General features: G+C 32.9%; 3 protein-coding genes across 14 annotated transcripts; 2 read left to right on the top strand and 1 right to left on the bottom strand.

The window, feature by feature from the left end:
* Positions 1-17: 17 nt before the first annotated feature.
* Positions 18-4,768, top strand: LOC107639727 (uncharacterized). 8 transcript variants are annotated; one of them, XM_088483198.1, is made up of 5 exons: positions 18-313; positions 1,089-1,136; positions 1,913-2,100; positions 2,188-2,320; positions 2,778-4,768. In XM_088483198.1, exon 5 carries the CDS (start codon positions 2,880-2,882, stop codon positions 4,557-4,559), a length of 1,680 nt encoding a protein of 559 aa, XP_088339324.1. In that variant the 5' UTR covers positions 18-313; positions 1,089-1,136; positions 1,913-2,100; positions 2,188-2,320; positions 2,778-2,879; the 3' UTR covers positions 4,560-4,768. The 8 variants fall into 8 exon arrangements, with proteins under 8 accessions (XP_088339324.1, XP_020977267.1, XP_016198789.1 ...); XM_021121608.2 differs by having other exon boundaries at positions 2,775-4,768; XM_016343303.3 differs by having other exon boundaries at positions 1,860-2,100.
* Positions 4,769-8,638: 3,870 nt separating this feature from the next.
* Positions 8,639-11,807, top strand: LOC107639725 (putative inactive receptor kinase At5g58300). The gene is made up of 3 exons (XM_088483197.1): positions 8,639-8,718; positions 8,973-10,303; positions 11,029-11,807. Exons 2-3 carry the CDS (start codon positions 9,007-9,009, stop codon positions 11,595-11,597), a joined length of 1,866 nt encoding a protein of 621 aa, XP_088339323.1. The 5' UTR covers positions 8,639-8,718; positions 8,973-9,006; the 3' UTR covers positions 11,598-11,807.
* Positions 11,808-12,052: 245 nt separating this feature from the next.
* On the bottom strand, positions 12,053-19,803 carry LOC107639724 (uncharacterized). 5 transcript variants are annotated; one of them, XM_016343296.3, is made up of 22 exons: positions 19,575-19,803; positions 18,635-19,277; positions 17,916-17,975; positions 17,762-17,824; positions 17,628-17,690; positions 17,420-17,545; positions 17,272-17,334; positions 17,129-17,191; positions 16,979-17,041; positions 16,801-16,863; positions 16,656-16,718; positions 16,480-16,542; positions 16,337-16,399; positions 16,084-16,146; positions 15,895-15,957; positions 15,510-15,572; positions 15,341-15,403; positions 15,184-15,246; positions 14,178-14,237; positions 13,632-13,769; positions 12,978-13,076; positions 12,053-12,835 (listed from the first exon to the last, which is right to left on the bottom strand). In XM_016343296.3, exons 2-22 carry the CDS (start codon positions 19,232-19,234, stop codon positions 12,374-12,376), a joined length of 2,427 nt encoding a protein of 808 aa, XP_016198782.1. In that variant the 5' UTR covers positions 19,235-19,277; positions 19,575-19,803; the 3' UTR covers positions 12,053-12,373. The 5 variants fall into 5 exon arrangements, with proteins under 5 accessions (XP_016198782.1, XP_088339322.1, XP_088339320.1 ...); XM_088483196.1 differs by having other exon boundaries at positions 18,646-19,277; XM_088483194.1 differs by having other exon boundaries at positions 13,638-13,769; positions 19,575-19,801.
* Between the last annotated feature and the right edge of the window lie 2,295 nt (positions 19,804-22,098).

The following is a 22,098-nucleotide window of genomic DNA, read 5'->3' as shown; positions in this document are numbered from 1 at the left end:
AGGAGAAAACTGAATTTGAGAAACCAGTCTCTCCCCCTTTGCTTTCACTCACGCATAGCTTTTCCCGTTCTCCCTTGAAAACCCTAGCCTCCATTGCGCCGGCGTTGGTCTCACCGTCGCCGCCTGGTTCGTCGTGCTCGAAGGCCCTCCCGTTCGCCCAACGCCAGCGTCTCCAGGTTTTGCTCCAAAGTCGTCCGTCCGTCGCGTTCGCCGCCAGCTCCCCGTCGTCCGTCTCCAGTTCACCAGTGTTCGTTGCCAGCTTCCCGTCGTCCGTCGCTCTCCCTCAAATCTATGGTCACTGCCCTCGCCGAAGGTAATGCCTCGGATGCACATTCAGTGCTCGGCGCTCTTTCTTGGTTGATTGGCTCTGCTCACCAGTGTTACTAGCTTGTTCTTGCTTGCTTTGGGTTGCTTGACTCTGTTACTTACTGATTGATGATAAACTGATACTGATAAATTGTTACTGGCTTGTTTTTGCTTTTTTTTTTCTGTTGTTAAATTTTGTTAGAAGTTTCTTGATGATAAATTTTGTGCTCATTGCCTAAAGGAATACTTGTAATTTTATCACAAAATGTAGCAAATTATGTATTGAAATGAACTCGCATAATCATGGTCTTACTACATTTTAGTAACTATGTTTTACTGTTTTAGCTCTCAGAAACCAGGTAAATATCATTTCCGTCTGTGTTAATACCATTGAATACAGGGAAACACTGAAATGATATGTGATTAATCACACTATTATGTCAACTTGAAAGTAATTGTGTGCAAAGTTTGAATGTTGTTAATTTCACTTTATGCTTAATACCAACAAGCCTCACTTTTTGACTTAAAATTTAACTGTTTGACACTATGCAATTTGATTTATTGGTTAAGAAATCACCTTCTAGAACCTTTGGGATTTCATACTTTAAAACTGAACTTGATTAGCCAAATAAAGTGGCAACAAACACGCCAAAACATGAATATATGTATCCTAGATAGTACATTTTGCCATAAGTTGGTGCTTAATATTCTTATTGATTTCTGAGTGTGTTGTTCTGTTTTTGTTTTAAGGCCGTGTTTTGTGCTCAATTTTCATTTTGTAGGAAATAGTTGGAGGTATGTAAGAATTAAGAAGGCAGACTATCCCAACGGTACTACTTGTTGATTCTGGTCCCTCACAAGCTTGAACATAGAATTGAAAAGAGAAACCCTTCATTATTTCATTATTAGTCTATTTTTGGCATTGCATATTATTGTAGTTTTTTGTTTATTTATTGAACTTTCATAGAACCAGTTGTTTATGATCCCCTTTTGAAGTAAAAAAAAAGTTGCAGTGCTCACTGTTAGTGCTTTTTTTGGTTTTTTTTCATGCTTGGTTCAGAAATCATATTGTGTTGTGTTTTGTGTTTTTATTGAATGATTATTGAATGTTTTGTGTTTTCATTGAATGATTAATTGATTATTGACTAGCTCTGGCTGCTCTGTGCTGCTGTTTTGTGTTTTGTGCTTTTTTTGCGTAGTGATGTGCTGTTGGAATATTATGCTGTGCTGTGTTTATGCTTTGGGCTTCATTGTGTTTAGTTTGTGATTTTATTGAAGATTTCAATAGCAATATAATGGGTATTAAATTGTTAATATTATGACAAACTTTCGTGATGTCATTTTATATTTGGATATTTCCTTTTGTTATTCAACTTTAAAGATTGTACTTTCATAAGATCCTAAGACTTTAGTTGATAACATTTAACGCTTTGAATTTGGAAGACATTTTAAGGTACATATTAGACTATACTTATGTTTTAGGGTATTTATTTATATTTTATTTGTTATTTTATTATAAAACGGTTTTTCCGGTTGAATTACGGTTGAACCAGTTGGACTAATGAACCAGTAACTAGAGCGGTTTGATAACTGGTTCGGTTTTCAGAACCTTGATTAAAACACAGCAGAGGCAGTGCTGAAAGCCTCAACCTTCTCTGTTGCCGCCTCTCGCCGGCCCACGTCTCGTTGCCGCGCTGCTCACGTCTTCCTCTGCATCACCGCGCCCCTCGTGTCTTCCGCTGTGCCTCGCTGTGTCTTGGTTCTCTGTCTCCCTCTTCTCTGCGTCCGGCCAAGGTGAGTTTTTTTTTAGTTATTCAATTATTAATTTTTAATGGTTTGGCCATTTGGGTAATTGTTGCTGCTTATCCTGTTTTAACGTAGCTGCAATGGTTACTTTTTGCTGATTCTGACCCTCTCTGCCTTGTGCTTCCTCTGGCTTTGGTTCTGTGATCGGAATACTGTGACATTTTATTGGAACACTGAGGCTTTTGTTCTGCTTCTGAACTTTGCAGAGGTGAGCTTTTTTTTTTTTCAATGTAGCGTAGCATAGATAAATTAATGTTAATTGGAATTTGTATAAAATGACACTTGATCGCAAATTTGAAAGCAATTGAAATTTGTATGTAAATTATTGCTGTTTTAATGTAATTTTAAAATAGAAATTTGATGCTGATTGGAATTTGTATAGAATACTTGATTGTTGCTGTTTTAATACTTGATTATTGTGATTATTGCTGTTTTAATGTAAGTGTAATACTTGATTTATGCCCTTTTAATGTAGGTTTAATATTTGATTGTTATTCTTTTTTAATTGTTTTAATGTAGGTTTAGTGCTAATTGAAATTTTCCTGTTAGTTATTTTTAGAAATTGATAATTGATTGTTGTTACTGTCTTAGTGAAGATATGTATTTTCTGTTAATGTAGGTTTAAATACTTGTTAATTGACTATTTTATATTTTTATTTAAGTAGGATCGGGTCAACCGGTTTAAGCTGTGAAGTGACCTAGTTGTCTGACTTGTTCAATCATCGATTCAGTTCTGACAAGTATGTCTGTGACTTAGCAAAGCCAAAATGCTCTCCAAACTAAGATTCCTGAACCACTTCGTCCACAAGAATCTTTCTACACGAACCACCGCTTTCAGTGGCTTCTACCGCTTCTCCAACAGTGGCGCTTTCTGCACCGTGGCTGATTCAACCACACAGCCAACCCCCGAGTCGTACGAACTCCCTGATTGGGTCAAATTCTCCGACAACCCAACCTCTCCCAATGGCGACTACGACGAAGACTTCGTTATCCCTTCACTTGCTCCTTGGGTCGACGGCCACCTCCTTCATCCCACTCCCAAATTTGTCATCACCCCAACTTCCCAGCCAAACAACCTTGAAGAGGTCGAAGCAATCACCACTCGTCTAAAGGAAAAGCACCCATCTCCTGAGAAAGTTGCTCAAGCACTTGCTCAACTGAGTGGTTTTAAGGTTTCAAAAGGTTTGGTTGAACAGATTCTGAAGAGATTCAGTAATGATTGGGTCTCGGCTTTTGGGTTTTTCTCATGGGCTAAAGTTCAAACAGGTTATGAGCATTCTCCTCAACTATACAATTTCATGGTCGATATCCTGGCAAAGTCGAAGAATTTCCATCTCATGTGGGAGTTAGTGGAGGAAATGGCTCATCTTCAACAAGGGTATGTTACCTCGGACACATTGGTTAAGGTTATGAGGAGGCTTGCAAAGGCTGGCAAGCATGAATATGCCATTGAAGTGTTTCGCAGAATGGGGAAGTTTGGTGTCAAACAGGACACAGCAATGTTGAATGCTCTCATGGACGCATTGGTGAAAGGGAATAGTGTTGAGCATGCCCATGATGCTCTTTTGGAGTTCAAGGGTTCGGTTCCCTTGAATTCCCATTCTTTCAATGTTTTGATACATGGGTGGTGCAAAGTTAGGAAATTTGAATGGGCCAAGAAAGCAATGGAGGACATGAAGGAACATGGGTTTCACCCTGATGCGTTCTCATACACTACTTTCGTCGAATCATATTGCCGCGAGAAGGATTTTCGCAAAGTGGACCGAGTTATGGAGGAGATGAGGAAAAATGGTTGCACCCCTAATGCTGTGACTTACACAATTGTGATGCTTGCTCTTGGGAAGGCAGGGCAGCTCAAAGAAGCTTTGGAGTTGTATGAAAAGATGAAGGTTGATGGGGGTGTGCCTGACACTGCATTTTATAGCTCCTTGATATTCATTCTTGGCAAAGCTGGTAGGATTAAAGATGCTCGTGATGTGTTTGAGGATATGCCAAAGCAAGGTGTTGTGAGGGATGTGATGACTTACAATACTATGATTAGTATTGCTTGTACTCACCAGAGGGAAGAGACTGCCCTGAGGTTGCTCAAGGAGATGGAAGATAGCACATGTAAGCCTGACCTTGAGACATATCATCCATTGTTGAAGATGTGCTGCAGGAAGAAGAGGATGAAGGTGCTCAGGTTTCTGTTGGATCACATGTTGAGAAATGATTTAATCCCTGAAGTGGGAACTTACACGCTTTTGGTGCATGGTATGTGTAGAAGCGGAAAGCTTGAGAGCGCTTGCTCATTCTTTGAGGAGATGGTGTTGCAGGGATTAACCCCAAAGGAAGTCACGCGGAAGCTCCTGCTGGGAGAACTCGAGTCCAAGAACATGATCAAAGAGAAACAACACATCGAGGATTTGATGGCACGGGTCCAACGCAACAATCTCGTTGCTAGTTAGTGGTGTTTTCGGAAGCAGGATTCAGTTCCAAGAAAGCAAATTTTCCTTGCGATTGGATTCCGTCATTTCCCATGAGAAAAATGATACCAGTAACAGTGGTTCCTAACTTTTGCAAAGTTGGATTCATTAATTTGTATGCTATAAACACCTATTTTGTAATTTTAAGGCAGGTGCGTTTTATAATACTTATGGTATAAAATTCCATTAAAGCTCTAAGCGGACAATGGAAGGAAATCACCCAGAGAGGGGAGGAAAAAGAAAAAAGAAGGAAAAACTACCATTTGTACCCATGAATTTTGCGAACACTGACAAAAGTACCCATCAAACAAGAAAACTAACGTTGTATCCATGAAAGATGGGTTCCGTGTGACAATAGTACCCAAACTGTGATTTTTCGTTGACTTTTTAATAAAATTCCCAAATTATCCCTTCTATATATCTTTTTCCCCAAATTCCAAATTTCACAATCCTCATCCTTCGTCTTCTACGCGCTCACCCACTCTCAAGCACCCAACTTCGCTTCCGTCCTCATAGTCGCCTTCTGCGAATTGGGTCATATCCAAGAAGCTCTTTCGGTGTATAGAAACGTCTCTTCTTTGCCTCTCTTGAAGGCTTGCAACACGCTTCTTCACGCCCTCGTCAACACCCACAGATTTGATTCACTGTGGGAGGTCTATGGAGACATGGTGTCGCGTGGATTCTCCCCTACCGTTGTCAGCTACGGCATTTTAATGCAGTGCTGCTGTAACCAAGTTGATTTTGTTGGTGCACGCAAGTTATTTGATGAAATGCGCCAGGGCAAAATTGAACCAACCGTTGTGGTTTACACTATTATGATCCGTGTTCTTTGCAACGAGGGTCGAATGGGAGATGCCGAGGGCGTCTTCCGTTTGATGAGGGAATCCGGAGTGACGCCTAATTTGTACACTTATAAGACTCTCATGGATGGTTATGACAAGGTAGCTAATGTGATCCGGGTTTTCGAGTTGTATGCTGAAATGCTCTGGTATGGATTGCACCCTAATGTTGTCACATTTACTACTATGATAGATATTCTGTGCAAGGTGGTGAAATTTGGAATTTTGGTGGCTGGCTGTAGTAAAAGAAAATGAAGGATGAGGGTTGTGAAATTTGGAATTTGAGGAAGAAGATAGAAGGGGTAATTTGAGAATTTTATTAAAAAGTCAACGAAAAATCACGGTTTGGATACTATTGTCACACGGAATTCATCTTTCATGGGTACAACGTTAGTTTTCTTGTTTGATGGGTACTTTTGTCAGCGGTCACAAAATTCATGGGTATAAATGGTAGTTTTTTCAAAAAAGAAAATCTCCAAGATTGAAAAGCATTTTGTATTGGATCTATTATTCTATTTTTTGGGGTGATTAGATCTATTATTCTATTTAAAGTGAAAAAAAGAATAATATCAATTAATTTTTAATTTTCTTTCATTTTTCTTTGATGAAACAATGTAAACAGTATAAATACATGTAACTTTTTTCATGTTAAAATTATTATTATAAAATTTTTAAATTTTTTATTTTGATAAATATACTAAAAACTTAAAGTTTATTTGCAAATATTTTTTCAATTAGTAATTTTAATATATATTTTACTGCTAACTAAAACTTAATACTATTTTACTATTACTATTATGAAAAGCCTTTTATCTTTCTTTTTTTTTTGAATTTGAATCTTCTAAATTTTAAATTTGTACTTTAAAAGATAAAATGTGATTTTTTATTTTTGAATAGTTTCTCTCTCATATTTATTTTTGGTCCTACTTATAAAATAAATAATAAAAAATTACACTTTATTGTCTAAAGTGAAATTCAAACTTTAGAGAATTTAAATCTTTTTTTTTCCATCAGAAATAAATTGACTTAAATGAAATTAATTATTTTATTATATTTCTTCGAGAACTTCTGTGTACGTGATCCGAAACAAGAACCAAGCTCAAAAACTTATAGGGGGGTTTATGTAGCAAATCAAAATTTGTATTGACTTTAACTGAGGCAGTGGTCAAGACTCAATTCATAGGAAGATGAGAAAACGGTTTGAAATCCCATGCCTTACCTTACCTTCATCGAGATCCACAATTTAAACTATCTAGGCTCATTATTAGCAATGTTAGTGTATTAATAATAGATACAACATTTAATTAATCTATTTTTTATTTATTAAATATATATGATGTCAATATTAATAAAGATAAAATAATCAAAAAATAAATATTTTAGTTTTTAATTTTAAAAATATTTAGAAACAAAAAAATTAATTCGAAATAATTTAAAAAATATTTTATTTTGCATCTTCTATACAATAAACTACTTTTAGTATAATTTAATTACTAGTAGTTATTAATTACTATAAAACTAATTAATTATGAACTATTATCAACGATAATGTGCGTCATTGTAACAACATAATTTTTCTAACAACTAATAATAGAAGTTTTCTTTTAAACCGGTAAACTATAAAAGATGCACTCAAATTATTTTAGCATTGACAAAAGTATCTTTAAATTAGATTATCGATAAAAATACTGTTAAATAATTTGAAAAATGTAAAAAAAGAAAAGAAAAGTATATGGAATTAACTCTAAATCAGCCAAAAATAGAACAACTTAATTAATTATAAATATAGTAATTAATTTTATTTATTTATGATTTAAAATATTGGTTATTAAATGTTTTATTACATTCAAATTAGGAGGAGATACGTTCAGTATTATTGCAACGTAAGTCACGGAAACTGATTCAATTAGCTTTTCTCTCTTCACCCTCATTTTCCTCTCCAAATGCCTAAAACATGATAAATCAGAAAATAGATTCATAACCATCCAATTTACAAAGAAAAAAAACATCCTAATACATAGCATTATTTAATAGAGATTTTGGATTCACCCAAAAATATTTGGCTGATTTTTTACTGAAATTATCTTAATTTCCTAACATTATTTAAAAAAAAAAATACTCAATTGGGATCAGAGACATATTCCAACAATAAAAAAAAATATGTTGTGACTCACTTGTTAATGCCTAAGTTTCATTTGTCCCATAAGAAACTCCATTTACTATATTACTAATTTTCGATTAACATAAAACGTCTTCATTATTACGAATATATATATATATATATATATATATATATTTTTTTTTTTTTGTCATATTTTTAAATAATTTAAAAATATTTTTTTTGATAGCAAAATTTGAGAATGCTTTTATAAAAAAATAATTTGAGTGTATTTTGTAGTTTAGCCTTTCTTAATCTAGTTAATATATTAATCAATGAATCATATTTATGCAATAAAATCTTTTAATTCGTCATACCATCATTGGTGACATTAATAACTATGCGCTTAAGTTACCCAAAAAAAAAAGGCTATGCACTTAACAAATAGCTAGCTAGGGTGGCCGAATAAATATGAAGGCGGCTTGAACTTGAAGCTGAGTTTATAAACGTTGAATGTGTGCCTCCCAAACCATAAACAAGAAAACCAAAAGCTAAACACTATTCATATAAAAAACTATAGCATAAGATAATAAATTAGAAAATAAATAGTACTATACTATTGTAGTACCCTTTTTATTAATAACCTTTTCTTTCTCTGTATCTAATTATCTACGTGGTGGATGTGTGAGGCATTTTTGGCGTGTTCATGAAGTAAATAATAATGCCGTTAAAGATTTGCTCTCACCACCACCAATGGACAACCTAACCAAACAATGCCTTAACAAAATAAATAAATAATAAAAAATACTATGTGCACAAAAAATCAATAAAAAAAAGTTAGAAATAATAATAATAATAATAAAAAATAAAAGCCATTGCTTTCTTAGAAAAAAATCATCATATTATTTAAGTTATTTTCAATTTATATTTTATATTTGAGTATATATTTTATATCAATAGCTAATCTTTATTATTATACACTTAGTATGGTTAATAATAATAATAATAATAATAATAATAATAATAATAATAATAAAAGGCATTGCTTTCTTCCAAGTCCAAATGACATTATATTTATTTAATTTCCATATCACTTAACATTCCCTCAAAGTCCATTCTGTGACTCTTCCTCTTCTGCTGCCACTTCCAACTTCCAACTTCCAAACTTGATTTTCCTTTTAAATTGATATTATTTTTTAAAAAGGTTTTCATTTCTCAGCACTGTTTCTTGTTACTTATTTGCATTCTAATTTTCTTCAAATATATTATTCTTCTTTCCAACTTCATTTTAAGTAAGTTCATTTTCTTTGTATCAATATATATTGTATATAAATTGCAGAACAAATATATGTAATGTGTTCAATGTGTTGTTATAGCTGTGAATTCATGGTTACATTTTACTTCATATGAGTTTGAATATGATCAATGTGCTAATGTTTTTGAATCTCACATTGTTAGGGAAATTAACCAAGTGGTGGAGTCACTGAACTTGATGATGCTACAACATTCAAACATTTTCATAGAACAAGATTTTCTGCTTCTGATTCAGATTCTTGTTCTTGTTCTTCTTCTCTTCCCTCAAACTACAATATCTGATCTACATTCAGAAAAGCAAGCACTCCTTGATTTTGCATCAGCATTTCACCATGGCAAAAAGGTGAATTGGAACATGAACACTTCAATGTGCAATTCATGGAATGGAGTTACCTGCAATCCCAAGGGCACAAATGTAATTTCACTGAGGCTACCAGGTGTTGGTTTGAGAGGTTCTCTGCCACCAAACACAATTGGCAAGCTCAATGGTCTCACAAGTCTTAGTCTAAGGTCTAACACATTGAGTGGCAAAATCCCAAATGACATTCTTGCCCTTCATGCCCTAAGGTTTCTATATCTTCAACATAACAATTTCTCAGGTGAATTTCCAAATTTTCTTCCACCTAAGCTTGTGCTTCTTGATTTGTCACATAACTCTTTCACAGGACAAATTTCAGACTCAATCCAAAATTTGACTAATCTAACTGGTTTGTTCCTCAAGAACAATTCACTTATAGGGCCTATTCCTAATGTAACCCTTCCTAGTCTTAAGGATTTGGATTTGAGCTTTAACAACCTTAATGGTTCAATTCCTTTAGCATTTCATAGGTTTCAATCTTCATCATTTGATGGGAATTTGATGCTATGTGGACCACCTTTGACAAAACAATGTTCCTCATCAAGTCCTCTTAGTAGTCCAATGTTGTCTCCAATAATAGTATCTCAAAATTCAAGTTATGTTTCCAAGAAGAGGCCGATTCTCGGGGTGGTGATCGCGGCCGCTTTGGGAGGTTTCGGACTACTTTTTCTACTAGTTTTGATGTTGGTGTTGTGTTTTCTTAAGAGAGTTGGTGAACAAAATGAGGCACCAAAAGAAAGTAAACTTGATGAGAAGCTTAGGGAGGATTTTGGGAGTGGTGTGCAAGAACCTGAGAAGAACAAGTTGGTATTTTTCGGAGGGTGTTCTTATAACTTTGATCTTGAGGATTTGTTGAGAGCTTCAGCTGAAGTTCTTGGTAAGGGAAGTTGTGGAACAACTTATAAGGCAATCTTGGAAGAAGGGACAGTAGTTGTTGTTAAGAGGCTGAAGGAAGCTGCAATTGGGAAGAGAGAATTTGAACAGCAAATGGAAACTGTGCAAAAGCTTGATCAGCATCCAAATGTTGTTCCATTTAGTGCTTACTATTATTCCAAGGATGAGAAGCTAGTGGTTTATGATTACCTACCATTTGGAAGCTTTTCCAAGTTATTGCATGGTAATTTAATGTTATTATGAACTTTTCTTTTGATTTCATATTCATAAGGTTCAATGATGAAAATTTTACATAACTTTTTCTTTTCTTAAATATTTGCATGACTCATTTTTGTGTAATCACTTGAAAATACAATATCATAGCTTTCCTTTTGATTTCATATTCTTAATAAGGTTCCATTATGGTTTACATAGCTTTTTCTTTTTCTTAAATGTTTTGCATGATTCATTTTTGTGTAACTACATGAAATTCAACATATGGTAAGATAATATATAGAGTGAGTCACTTATTCTTTGTCAATAAAGTGATGAGTATCAGGTGAGTACACAAAAAATGAGTTATTCTATCGTTTATTATTTTTTATGACTAATTTTATCGTTACAAAACATTAGCATTAGATAGATTTAAATTTTAATGGCTACATCAAAAGACAACTATAAAAAATTCAGGTTTTATTGGTAATAATGGATATCTAACTCACTAGAATTTTTTTTTTTAAGAACTTGAGTCAAAGACAGAAATTTTACTTGCCAGAATGATAATGTCATGTCATGATTATTAATATTTGGATGAGTAAGTTTTTCATAGCACCTCATTCAATCAAACAACTACCATGACTGTTGTCAAGGATTCTTACTATATCTTTTTAATTCTTACTATTTTTAACATACATTTCCATTTTGCTGGTTATGCCTTTTTCATCTAAACCTTGTTAAAAATTATGATAGGAACAAGGGAAACTGGAAGAACTCCACTAGATTGGGACACCAGATTGAAGATAATGCTTGGAGCTGCTAAGGGTGTTGCTCATATTCATTCTGCAAGTGGAAGGAAATTTGTCCATGGCAATATAAAATCATCTAATGTGCTACTCTTAGGTGATCTACAAGGCTGCATATTGGATTTCGGCTTAGCTCCTCTAGCGAGTTTCTCAGGCTCCTTTAGGAGTCCTGGATATCGAGCCCCCGAGGTTATTGAGACCCAAAAATCCACACAAAAATCTGATGTGTACAGCTTTGGGGTTCTCCTTCTCGAGATGTTGACCGGCAAAACACCGATTCAGTATTCAGGACATGATGATCCGATTGATCTTCCGAGGTGGGTTCAATCTGTTGTTAGAGAGGAATGGACTGCTGAAGTGTTTGATCTTGAGCTAATGAGGTATCCAAATATTGAGGAAGAATTGGTGCAAATGCTGCAACTTTCAATGGCATGTGTTGCAATGGTTCCTGACACAAGACCCTCAATGGAGGAAGTTGTAAGGGTTATTGAAGAAATCATAGGATCCTATTCTTAGAACCAGACATCATTATCAGACAAGTTCAAGGGAACTCATGATTTCATTCCATACTACTGAATATATAATGGCAACATGGCATTATGTTTTAGGAGTTAGCATAAATTACCTAGATACTTTCCTAATGCTTATAGAAACAAATGAACTAAAACAATAAGTTCTAAGTTAGAAAATTACTTGCATGTTTGAGCATCTCCCCATTTCTTTCTTTATTATTATTTGTTTTGATTCATTCTTACCATTTTCTTTTATCTTCTCATGATTGCTTTAGTTTAATGTCTTATACCATATTTAAATAATATGACAAAATCTATTGTCAAGATAAAACTTGGAAGTTCTGTGATTTAGTGAATTAGCATCTATTAAAATAAAAAAATTATCTTCCTATCTTAGTTAAACCTGGAGAAGATACTATTGTTTTCTGTTGGAAATCGGTTCATCAATGACAATACAAGTGGAATAAAATATTGCAATGTATTCAAAAACCTAATCATCACTTCATCACAAGAGTTGAGGAATTACAGCAGTGTCATCATCACAGGTACTATTGTCTTATTCATGATGCCATGCTGAAGCATGAATACACAACATAAAGATATAAGTATACTCTTCCCCTGTAACATATTTCTAAATGTTCAAAAAATTTGTCACACATATATTAAAATGGCCCCCAATTTAGGCCAAACCTATTAGTATTTTCTGCCTAGTGTGATGTTAATGCCTATTCAAGACCAAAAAGAATAAGTATACTGCCTGCTTCACCCAGTGTTAGAAATTCAATGAATGGTGGTGTTTGAAGAGTTTTGGTTAACCAAATCCTCACCACTAACATACTTAGCAACAAATGATATCAGTCGAAACGGTGCACCAATAAGGGGAGCATCCATTAGTGGCACACTATCCTGTTCCACAATTTCAGCATCCTGCGGTTCCAGTTCATGTACTTCATTGTCATCCAATGGGATCTGCACAATTTCTCCAGTGTCATCAGATAACGATGATGAGTTCGGAGTTAACCCAACAGCTTGCTCGCCATTGATATAATCACGATCATTCATCACTGTCTCTTGCAATGAACCTGACTCCTGAGCTGATACAGACTTAACCTCTGCAGATTCGGTTGTATCAGAAGCCACCCCATCAGAATGAGGAAACACATTAATTGAATCAGGTCCAGCTCCTCCAGAAACTCCAACTTCTGCATTGTGTCGATCCAGCTCAACATACAACATGTTAATCTGAGGAAAAAACAATGGACAAAGAATGCATTAGTATCTACATCTTACCCGGTCAATCTAATATACTACTATTAAACCGAATCTTCTAGTAAGTCATCAGCAATGCTCTCTTAAAAAATCCAAAAAGAACAAGGCACATTACCTTCTCAACAAGTTCGGCATTCTCCAGCACCAATTTCTCCACCAACGTACAAGCTGCTTCAATTTGAGACTTCAACTCCTCATTTTCAGAAGCACTTTCCTGTCCACCATTAAGCTAAATATAATCAGACATAAATAGCCAAGCAATTGAGGAGTTTCCCTCCTCCCCCGACTTGAACCACAGTTCACACAGTTGATAGGTCTATATGGCCCCATTTGGTAAGTTGGTAACTACCTTAGGGACAGAAATGCATAAACATTGGGAGACACAAACTTGTTTTAAGGAAACATATAAAAACAAGAAAAATATCTGTCCTTGAACAAAATTTGCTTAATTTTTGTCCTAGAACTGGGAACGAGAACAAATACCACTTTTGCCTTATCTTAGTTTCAATGTCTATATATTTTGGTACTGAAACACTTACCAAACACAGCCACAACCATTTGGGTGCTATATCATTTGAATATAGGCAGTCATCGACCATTAGACAGCAGTCTCAAGTAAACTTTTAAGTATCAAATATTAAAACATTAAAGATCATTTCTGATGCAGACAAGTATCAGTGATCCTCTCCTCCTTTTGAAAAGTAATTAAGGCCCATAAAACTTGTATAGTATTCTATACTATATCCAAGAAACTAGACAAAAAATAAACCTTTACAGATGCATCAGCTGAGCGGAAAGATGAGCTGTTTTCAAGGTTCTGAATTGTTGTTTGAAGACTTGAAACATTTTCCCCCAGTTGCTGATTTTCTAGCAAAAGATTGTTCTTGAAATGTTCCAACTCAGCCACCTGCCAAACTTTGTTTTTAATTTCCATATCAGAATTAACACACTTTTATAAAATGTACATGACCAAACCCTAAACCATATTAATATTATTATCATTATTAGCTTCACAAATGTTTTTAATCTGAATATAATCAATATACATATGCATGTTTTTAATTTTCTCATAGCCATCCAAATTCAAAGTCAATAAATTCATTTTGGAACAGAGGCTACAGAGCTTTAGCAAATCAGGGGGGCTCACTTGCAAGGGCAGCTCACTCAATAGTTATACTACAAGCTAATGTCTCAATTGAGCTACACAACTCCCAAAAAATCATGATAAGAATTCCTAAAAATACTAGTACAATACTTGTTCACTAGGTTATTCAACAAGAAATATTCAGATATGTGCATAAGGTACAGTACATACCTGTCCTTGGAACATGGTAATCTTTCCATTCAGGTTTGAAATATCTTCTTTAGTTGATTTCTGTAAACAAAACACATGACTTCCTCCGCTAAGTGTCATTCACAAATCACAATAAACAGAAAATTCAGCACAATTGTATGGATTAGGATGACATCGTATAAAGGTCAGAGGTAAACATAATTTCTGTTCTGAAAATTTTAACTAAACAAGTATTTCTGTTAAGGACAGAGCTCCTAATGGAATTAAAGTTTAAAGAAACAGGTTCAAGGGTATTTTACAGGGATATGAGTGTTGGTAACTAACTGCTGAGCTGGCCAATAGGTGCATGAGGAATGTGATGATGCGGTGAATGAGCAAAACTGTTTTGAGGGGAAACGGGATATTTATAGGGACATGAGAGTGTGGCAGAGTAGACCGTAATTTTGGCAGGGAATTGGAAGAATATAGCTGCTCCATGGTGCTCTGTATTTTTACTTTCTCCTATTGCCTTTTTCCCCCTTACTTTTCTTCCAAATTCCTCTTCACTGAATCTTTAATATTAGGAAGAGGTAGCGAGAAATACAATTATCATTTTCTTTTGTTTGTTCTCTGCGGTTTCTATCAGTTTCTTTATAACAAGTAACAGCACGATAAGGATGCCAGAGCACTGAATATCACATGTAAGATGAGTTTGCTGGCCAATCGTTGACCCTATTATATAAAAACTATCACTTTATAAGTACAATAGTAGTTTCTACCAGGGGAAACAATTGTGAAACAGTGTTTTTAAAATATTATTATAACATAACCCTATTCATTTAACATGATGAAGTGCCTTAACAGTAACTAATTTCATTGTCCGACACAGAATTAATGCTAATAGATGTCATTCATTAGCATATAAAGATCAGCAACCTACTGATGTTGCTAAGATAATTTAAAAAACTAATTTAACATAAGAAAGCCCAAGTCATTAGCAATGCTAATTTCAATGCAATAACATATGGGAGAATAATCTTGCTGTTACCTCTTTCTCAACAAAGGAACTCAAATCACTCTCAAGAAGATTAATTTTTTCCAGTAAACTCTCCTGTGGAAAAAGGTATGTCAGAATTAAACCATCAGCCAACTTCCATTAAAAAAATAAGAGCAGAAAATGACAAAGTTGATGGAGCAATTTGTACCACTTTAAGGCTCAAAATTTCTTTTTCACACAGCAACCGCTTGGTTTCTTCCACCAATCCAACCTGAAAAATGAAAAACAATACAGGAAATGAATTATCTTAACAACTAGTTCTTAAAATTCGATGCTCCCAAGTTTTAGAAGTGAAAAATAATTCTCAAGCCGTTCACCTCTTTTTGAAGCAAGGAACTCTTCTCACTCTCTAACTGTGCAATTCTCATTTCCAAACCAACCTGCAGGTGATCCAGTTAGGCATGCCAGGCCAGCAATCGGCAGTGCAACACATATAAGAATAATATTCCAAATATTAGTCAAAATTGTTCACTCAAATTGATTCATCTGTTTTTGTATGTGCAATTCATTGTCACATTTTAATTTATTGATAGTCTCTTCCAAGGCTACCTGAGTGGCCTTTTCCACCAATCCAGCCTGAATATGATACAAAATTAAATATGAAAAATCTTAATAACTTCACAGACTCATCGCTCCGAACTCTTAAAAGGACACAATACTAAGTCTCGAACTCTTATAAGGACACAATACTAAGTCTTTCACCTCTTTTTCAAGTAAGGAACTATTCTCACTCTGTAATTGTGCAATTCTCATTTCCAAACTAGCCTGCAGGGGGTCAGGTTAATCATGCCAGTCAATAGCCAAACACATATATAAGAGTAATAATAATATTCAAATAAGATAAGAGAGCTATCCACACAGTCATTAAACCGTAAATTCAAATTCAATGACCTGGTTTTGCTTCTCCCATTCATTTTCACTTTGTAATTTATTGATGGTCTCTTCCAAGGTAACCTGTGCAGAAAGGGAAGCGAATAAATGATAAAAAAAAAACAAGCAATTTATTTACATATGTAGAAAGCAAGCCTAGTTTCAGCTATTTTTCTTAAATTTCTTTCAAGATAGCTTATTGAGAAGGTAAACATGAAGCCACAATAATATAAACTCATATTAAACATTCTCTAACAAAACTTAAATATATTACCTCTTTCTGAATGTGTTTATCACATTCTTCTTTCAATTTTTTAATTGCATCCTCTGATATGGTCTGTAGATTATCAAAATGTTTGTGATTTAAACACTTGAATACTTGAGAAAATCTCTCAGCTGCATTTTTAAGTAACTTACTGCTTTCTGAATATGCAAATCATTTTCTTCCTTCATTCTTCTTATTGTATCTTTTGATACAGCCTGATTGAAAACAGGGTACGCACATTAAGAGAAATAGATTGGATTGGCTAAAAAGCAGGATAAACATTTAAAGAAAGAATGAAAATATTTGGATAAAATTTGGAAGATGTTACCTCCATCTGCAAATGCATATCGTTTTCTTCTTTTAATTTTCTAATTGCATCTTCTGACATAGCCTGTGGAATGATCTCTACATGTCATAAAACATTGAAACAAAAAGGCGCAAACCTAGGAAGCTATTTATAGATAAAGTGTTACCTCATTCTGCATATACATATACTGTTGTTCCTTTAATTTTCTAATAGTATCTTCTAATTCAATCTGTGGAAAGATAGACTATGTGTTAAAACTTTAAAGAAATTGCAAGATAAATATTTAATAATTAACAATTTAACAGATGTCACTCAGATCTTTAGATGACATTAAAATAAACTACCTTTTTTTGCATATGGATGTCATTTCCAGAATTCAATTTTCTAATTGTCTCTTCCATCATGCCCTATGTAATGGCAGGCTATACTTGTTATTAAAAGTTGAAACACAAGCACAATAACACTGGATAGATAACTCTTGTACAAAATATTACCACTTTCTGAAAGGACATATCTTTTTCTGCTTTTAATCTCTTGATGGTCTCTTCTGACTTGGCCTGTGGAATGATACACTGTGTCATAAAATAATTGAGACATAATAAAATAGAGAATAGACATTTCTCAAATTAAATATTACCTCTTTTCGAATATGCATATCAATTTTTTTATTTAATTCCCTGATTGTCCCTTCTAACATGACCTGTGGAGTGATACCATTGCTCATGTCATAATACTTTGAAACATAATAAAAATAAATAAAAAGATGGTTCCCAGAAAAATTTTACCACTTTCTGATTGTGTATATCATTTTCTTCTTTTAGTTTCCTTATTGTATCTTCTAATGTGATCTGTAGTGTAATATGTGTATCATTTACTTCCTTCAAATTCCTGATCGTCTCTTCTGACATGGTCTGTGAAGTGATACACTGTCTATGTCATAGTCTATTGAAACAATAAAACGAACAACAGGTATTTCCCAGATAAAAATTTTACCTCTTTCTCAATCTGTATATCATTTTCCTCTTGTAATTTCCTTATTCTATCACCTAATATGGTCTGTAGAGTGATGCAATATACATGTTATAAAATGTCGACATAGGAAAGAAATTTCTCAGGTGAAATGTTACCTCTTTCTGAATTAGCATATCGTTCTCATCTTTCAGCTTCCTGATTGTCTCTTCTGAAATGGCCTGTGGAAATACAAGCCATACATAATAAATATCTGAAACTGTAACAGAAACCACTGCATATATGGAAAATAACACTCTAGTAACATCTTACCAAATTCTGTTTGAGCATATCATTTTCATTTCCCAGTTTAAATACCTCTTCTGAGGTGGCCTGTCAAAATGGTAGTTTCAATTATTTGGCAATAACCCAATAAGCTCATGTCTAAAAGCACTCACGTTATACAGATTTGACAGCTAGTATGTATGAAACAGACAGAGAAACGGGAGATCCAACTTTATATGAGCAGTTATACAACCAGTCCATAATTATTTTTTTATTGAAAGAATAAGTATCACGATAAAAAATGCTGGAAAAAGGAAAGAGTGGGTACTGTCTCATGATTGGGTGTTTTGTGTTTTCATGATTGATATTGTTTGTGAGCATTAATAGTTCAATCATAATCGCTCCAAGAGCAATAGCGTTGAGTTAAATCACCTTTATCAATAGGAAAACAAATTACATGGCACGAAACTATACAATTTAATGAGGACAAGGTTACTCAGTGTGCTCGACAGTGAGACATTGTAGGATCTTTGCCATTTACAGCTTGAATGGAAAGCTGCACATGCCTAGAAACACTATTAAAAAGCTGAATCAGGAAATACCAGGTTGAAACTGAAGTTATATTTTTCAACAAAAGATGGCAACAATAGCATGGATTCCTTTCATGGAAAAATGAACCATTACAAAATATACATATCACACTTAAACAGTGAGCATAAAACCTCAAAACATATGTAAAAATCTGAATTGACTGAAAGAAAACTTACACATTCTTTACCATTTGGCAGGTGTCCATTTGAATCCATGACCATATTTCTGTTTTGGCCATCTGCAGACTCCAAGTGTTGAGTACCCTCATCTTCTTCATTCTTCGCTGAAATCCGATCTAGGTTTGGGTTTTCCTCAACCCCTCTCCAATCCACATTCTTACTTGGCTCATCTAGTGTTGCCAAATTATGAGCAGGCTCATCATTACCATTATTTATCAGATCCTCATCCCTAACTGCTGTTCCTCCAACCACATTTGTACTTCGCTCATCAGCAGTCTCAGAAATATCAGGATGATCAACCTTGCCATTATTTACCAGATCGTTGTCCCTAGTTGCTGTTCCACCATCCACATTTGTACTTTGTTCACCAGCAACATCAGTTACACCAGCACGCTCATCCTTTTCAGTATTCACCAGATTCTGATCCCTAATTGTTGTTTCTCCCACCCCATTTGAATCAACTATTACAATTTTCTCACCTGCGGCAGCATCCAGTTGCTCAATCTTAGTTTCTTTATCTCCTACTCCATTGTCCACATTCTTACCTTGCTTGTTCTTTTTCTTCCTGTTTTTCTTCTTTCTCTTGTCATCCTCCATCTAACCAGCTCAAATTCTCTATTCCAACTTCTAATATGCACCTCTTCAAAAATTTAAACCAAAAATAAGCAAATAAATAATACAACTTTCAGGTTCAGAACCCAAATGTTGGCACCACAAGTGATAAAAAGCTAGTTTCTAGTAAACCCAGATATAAAACTCAATTTAATTGTGATAAGTGCCAAGTTCAGGATCCAAGACAGATTCCACATTCTATCACAATTCATCAGAATAATATCTAACACAAGCGAACAGAATCTACAATGGAAAAGTTAACAACTCAGCGAAAAACAAAACTAAAAACTCAAAAACAACCAACGAATAGAGAGAAATGGCTTACATGTGGAAATGGGAGGAGCCAAATTGGGATCAAATTGGAAAGGGAGGGAACAAAAAACAGAAAGTATTGTTGAGTTAGCGTAATGTGCAAAACTCGCGTTGAATTTGCAAAGTAACAACGATTCGTGGGTTCAGTGAGAAACAATTTTGTAATGTAATGTAATTGAAATTTTTCGAAGGATAGGGCTTATGCTTTTGTGTGTTGTGCAATGCGTTGCGTTTTGGTGTGTATGGTTGTCGTGTGCACGCGCGTTTTTAGCGTTTCACTTTGTGTTTTTTTCTGAGAGCGCTTTCTGATTTTGCAACGTAACGACATCTTGCGTTTCGTCCTTCAACTGGAAAAATCCAACGGCAATGAAACCTCCCATTTGTCGTTTACCTTGTACACTTCAATCTAATTCTGACTTCTGAGTAATATATACTAATAAGAAAAACAAATAGTTGAATGCTTTATTTTTAATCATCAAACTAATTTATATTTTTTATTTTGTTTTTCAATCTCATATTAGATTTTATTAAAAATTTCAGATGAATCAGTCTTCTCATTATTTAATAAACACATAAAAATCTATAAAAGTTTTATAATTTTTCAGGTAAATCATTCTTATATAAATGAGTTATTATTATTATTATTATTATTATTATTATTATTATTATTATACTGAAACTAATTTTGTCAGAAAAGATTTCTAATGATGTGTCGTCACTCACTCTCTTCTTATTTTATTTTTTCAACTTTTTTTTAACCCAGATCATGTATGTGAATGATATCCAATTTAAATTATGCATATCCTTCTTTATGATTGACTAAGATGGTGTTTAATGCATGACATTTCTTGTGCATTGAATAATTTAGGGCTTGTTTGGGATTATTTTTAAAAAAATTGAAAAAATAAAAATAATTTGGTATTTGAGTGTCTCATATAAAAATAATTTTTTAGTTATTAATTATGTTTAAGTATAATAATATAAAATTATTTATTTATTTATTATATTAAAATATTTTTTAAGGTAAAAAGATGTTTTTAGAAAAATGAAAAATTATAACTTTTAAAAAAAAATATTTTTTATTTTTCATATTTTTTATTTAAAAAGTTGACAAACGCTAAAAATTTTAAAAATATTTTTATTTAAACAAATTATTTTTTTATCAGTTAATGACATCTAAATACACATTTAATCTTCAATAATGCATTTGATTCTTTTTTATTGCTTTGATTAATCTTTATTGAGTTTTCTAATCTATTATATATTATTAAAATTAAATTTTTTTTTAACTAATAGAATAGCTCATGCGGCACATTTTGAAGGTATTATTTATTTATTTATTTATTCTATAGTGGTAAGAATTGGATCGGACTGGTTGGCCGGTTCGACAAAAAACTGGTGAACCAGATTTTTAACCGGTTCGGTCTAATTTTTGAACCACTTAAGAAATAGAATCGGTTAAAACCGGTGAAAATCGCCCAAAACTAGTGAAAACTGAATCGTTTGAGAGAAAATTCCAAAATTAATAAAAATGCAATTTGAACTTAGGTCTTCTTTGTGTCTACATACTTTCCTTGCCACTAAGCTACATTCTTTCTTATTATTTTAAATGCTAATTATTAATTATATAGTAAAAACGTATAATAATTTTTTTAGATATTATTTTAATTTTATATTCACTTATATTTAAATGAATTATATTTTTTATTAATCATAATTATTAATATAAATATTATTAAATATGTATAAATAAAAAATATCAAACATTTTTATTAATTACAATATAATTATTTTTTTATGATTATATGATATTTATTAATATTATTTTTTAATAAATACATATAATATATAACAATATAATAAATATAAACTAATTAAATAGTTATTAAAAAAATATTTACTTTAATATAAAAATAAAATTAAAAAATCTTTATTATGAAAAAATACTAAAATTTTATATACTTATTTAATAATAATTAAATTATAACTTATTGATTGTAATTTGTTGAAATTTGATTGTTTTTAAAATATTAGTGAAGATATATATTTTAAATTTTAATTTTAGATTTTGGATTATTTTATATTTTTTATTTACGTAGAACCAGTTCTATCGGTTTAACCAGTAACTTATCGGTTGAACCAATAAATCAGTAAATTAATAATCTGATCGGTTCGTTTCTGACAACTATGATTTATTCAATTTGATAGAAATAAATATCAAATTATTAATTTTTTGTTTGACCACATAAACTATAACTAATCAATTACATTAACTATTTAATTTAATTGAAAAAAATGAATGATTTTGTTTTAATTTGTATTAATTTTTTATCTTAAAAAATCATTAATCAAAATATATAAGAGTGTCATAATTAATAATTTATTTGATCATATTATCTATAATTAATCAATTATATTAATTATTTGATTTGACTGATATAAATAAATTAATTTTATTTTAATTTACATAAATTTTTTATTTTATGTATTTCAAATAATAATTTTTAAAAGTGTTGTAATTTTTATATGACATATTT

This window comes from Arachis ipaensis, chromosome B4 (genome assembly GCF_059453495.1).
Source record: "Arachis ipaensis isolate K30076 ecotype BB chromosome B4, ASM5945349v1, whole genome shotgun sequence".
Lineage (NCBI taxonomy): Eukaryota > Viridiplantae > Streptophyta > Magnoliopsida > Fabales > Fabaceae > Arachis > Arachis ipaensis.
This window is presented reverse-complemented; position numbering and strand designations above follow the sequence as displayed.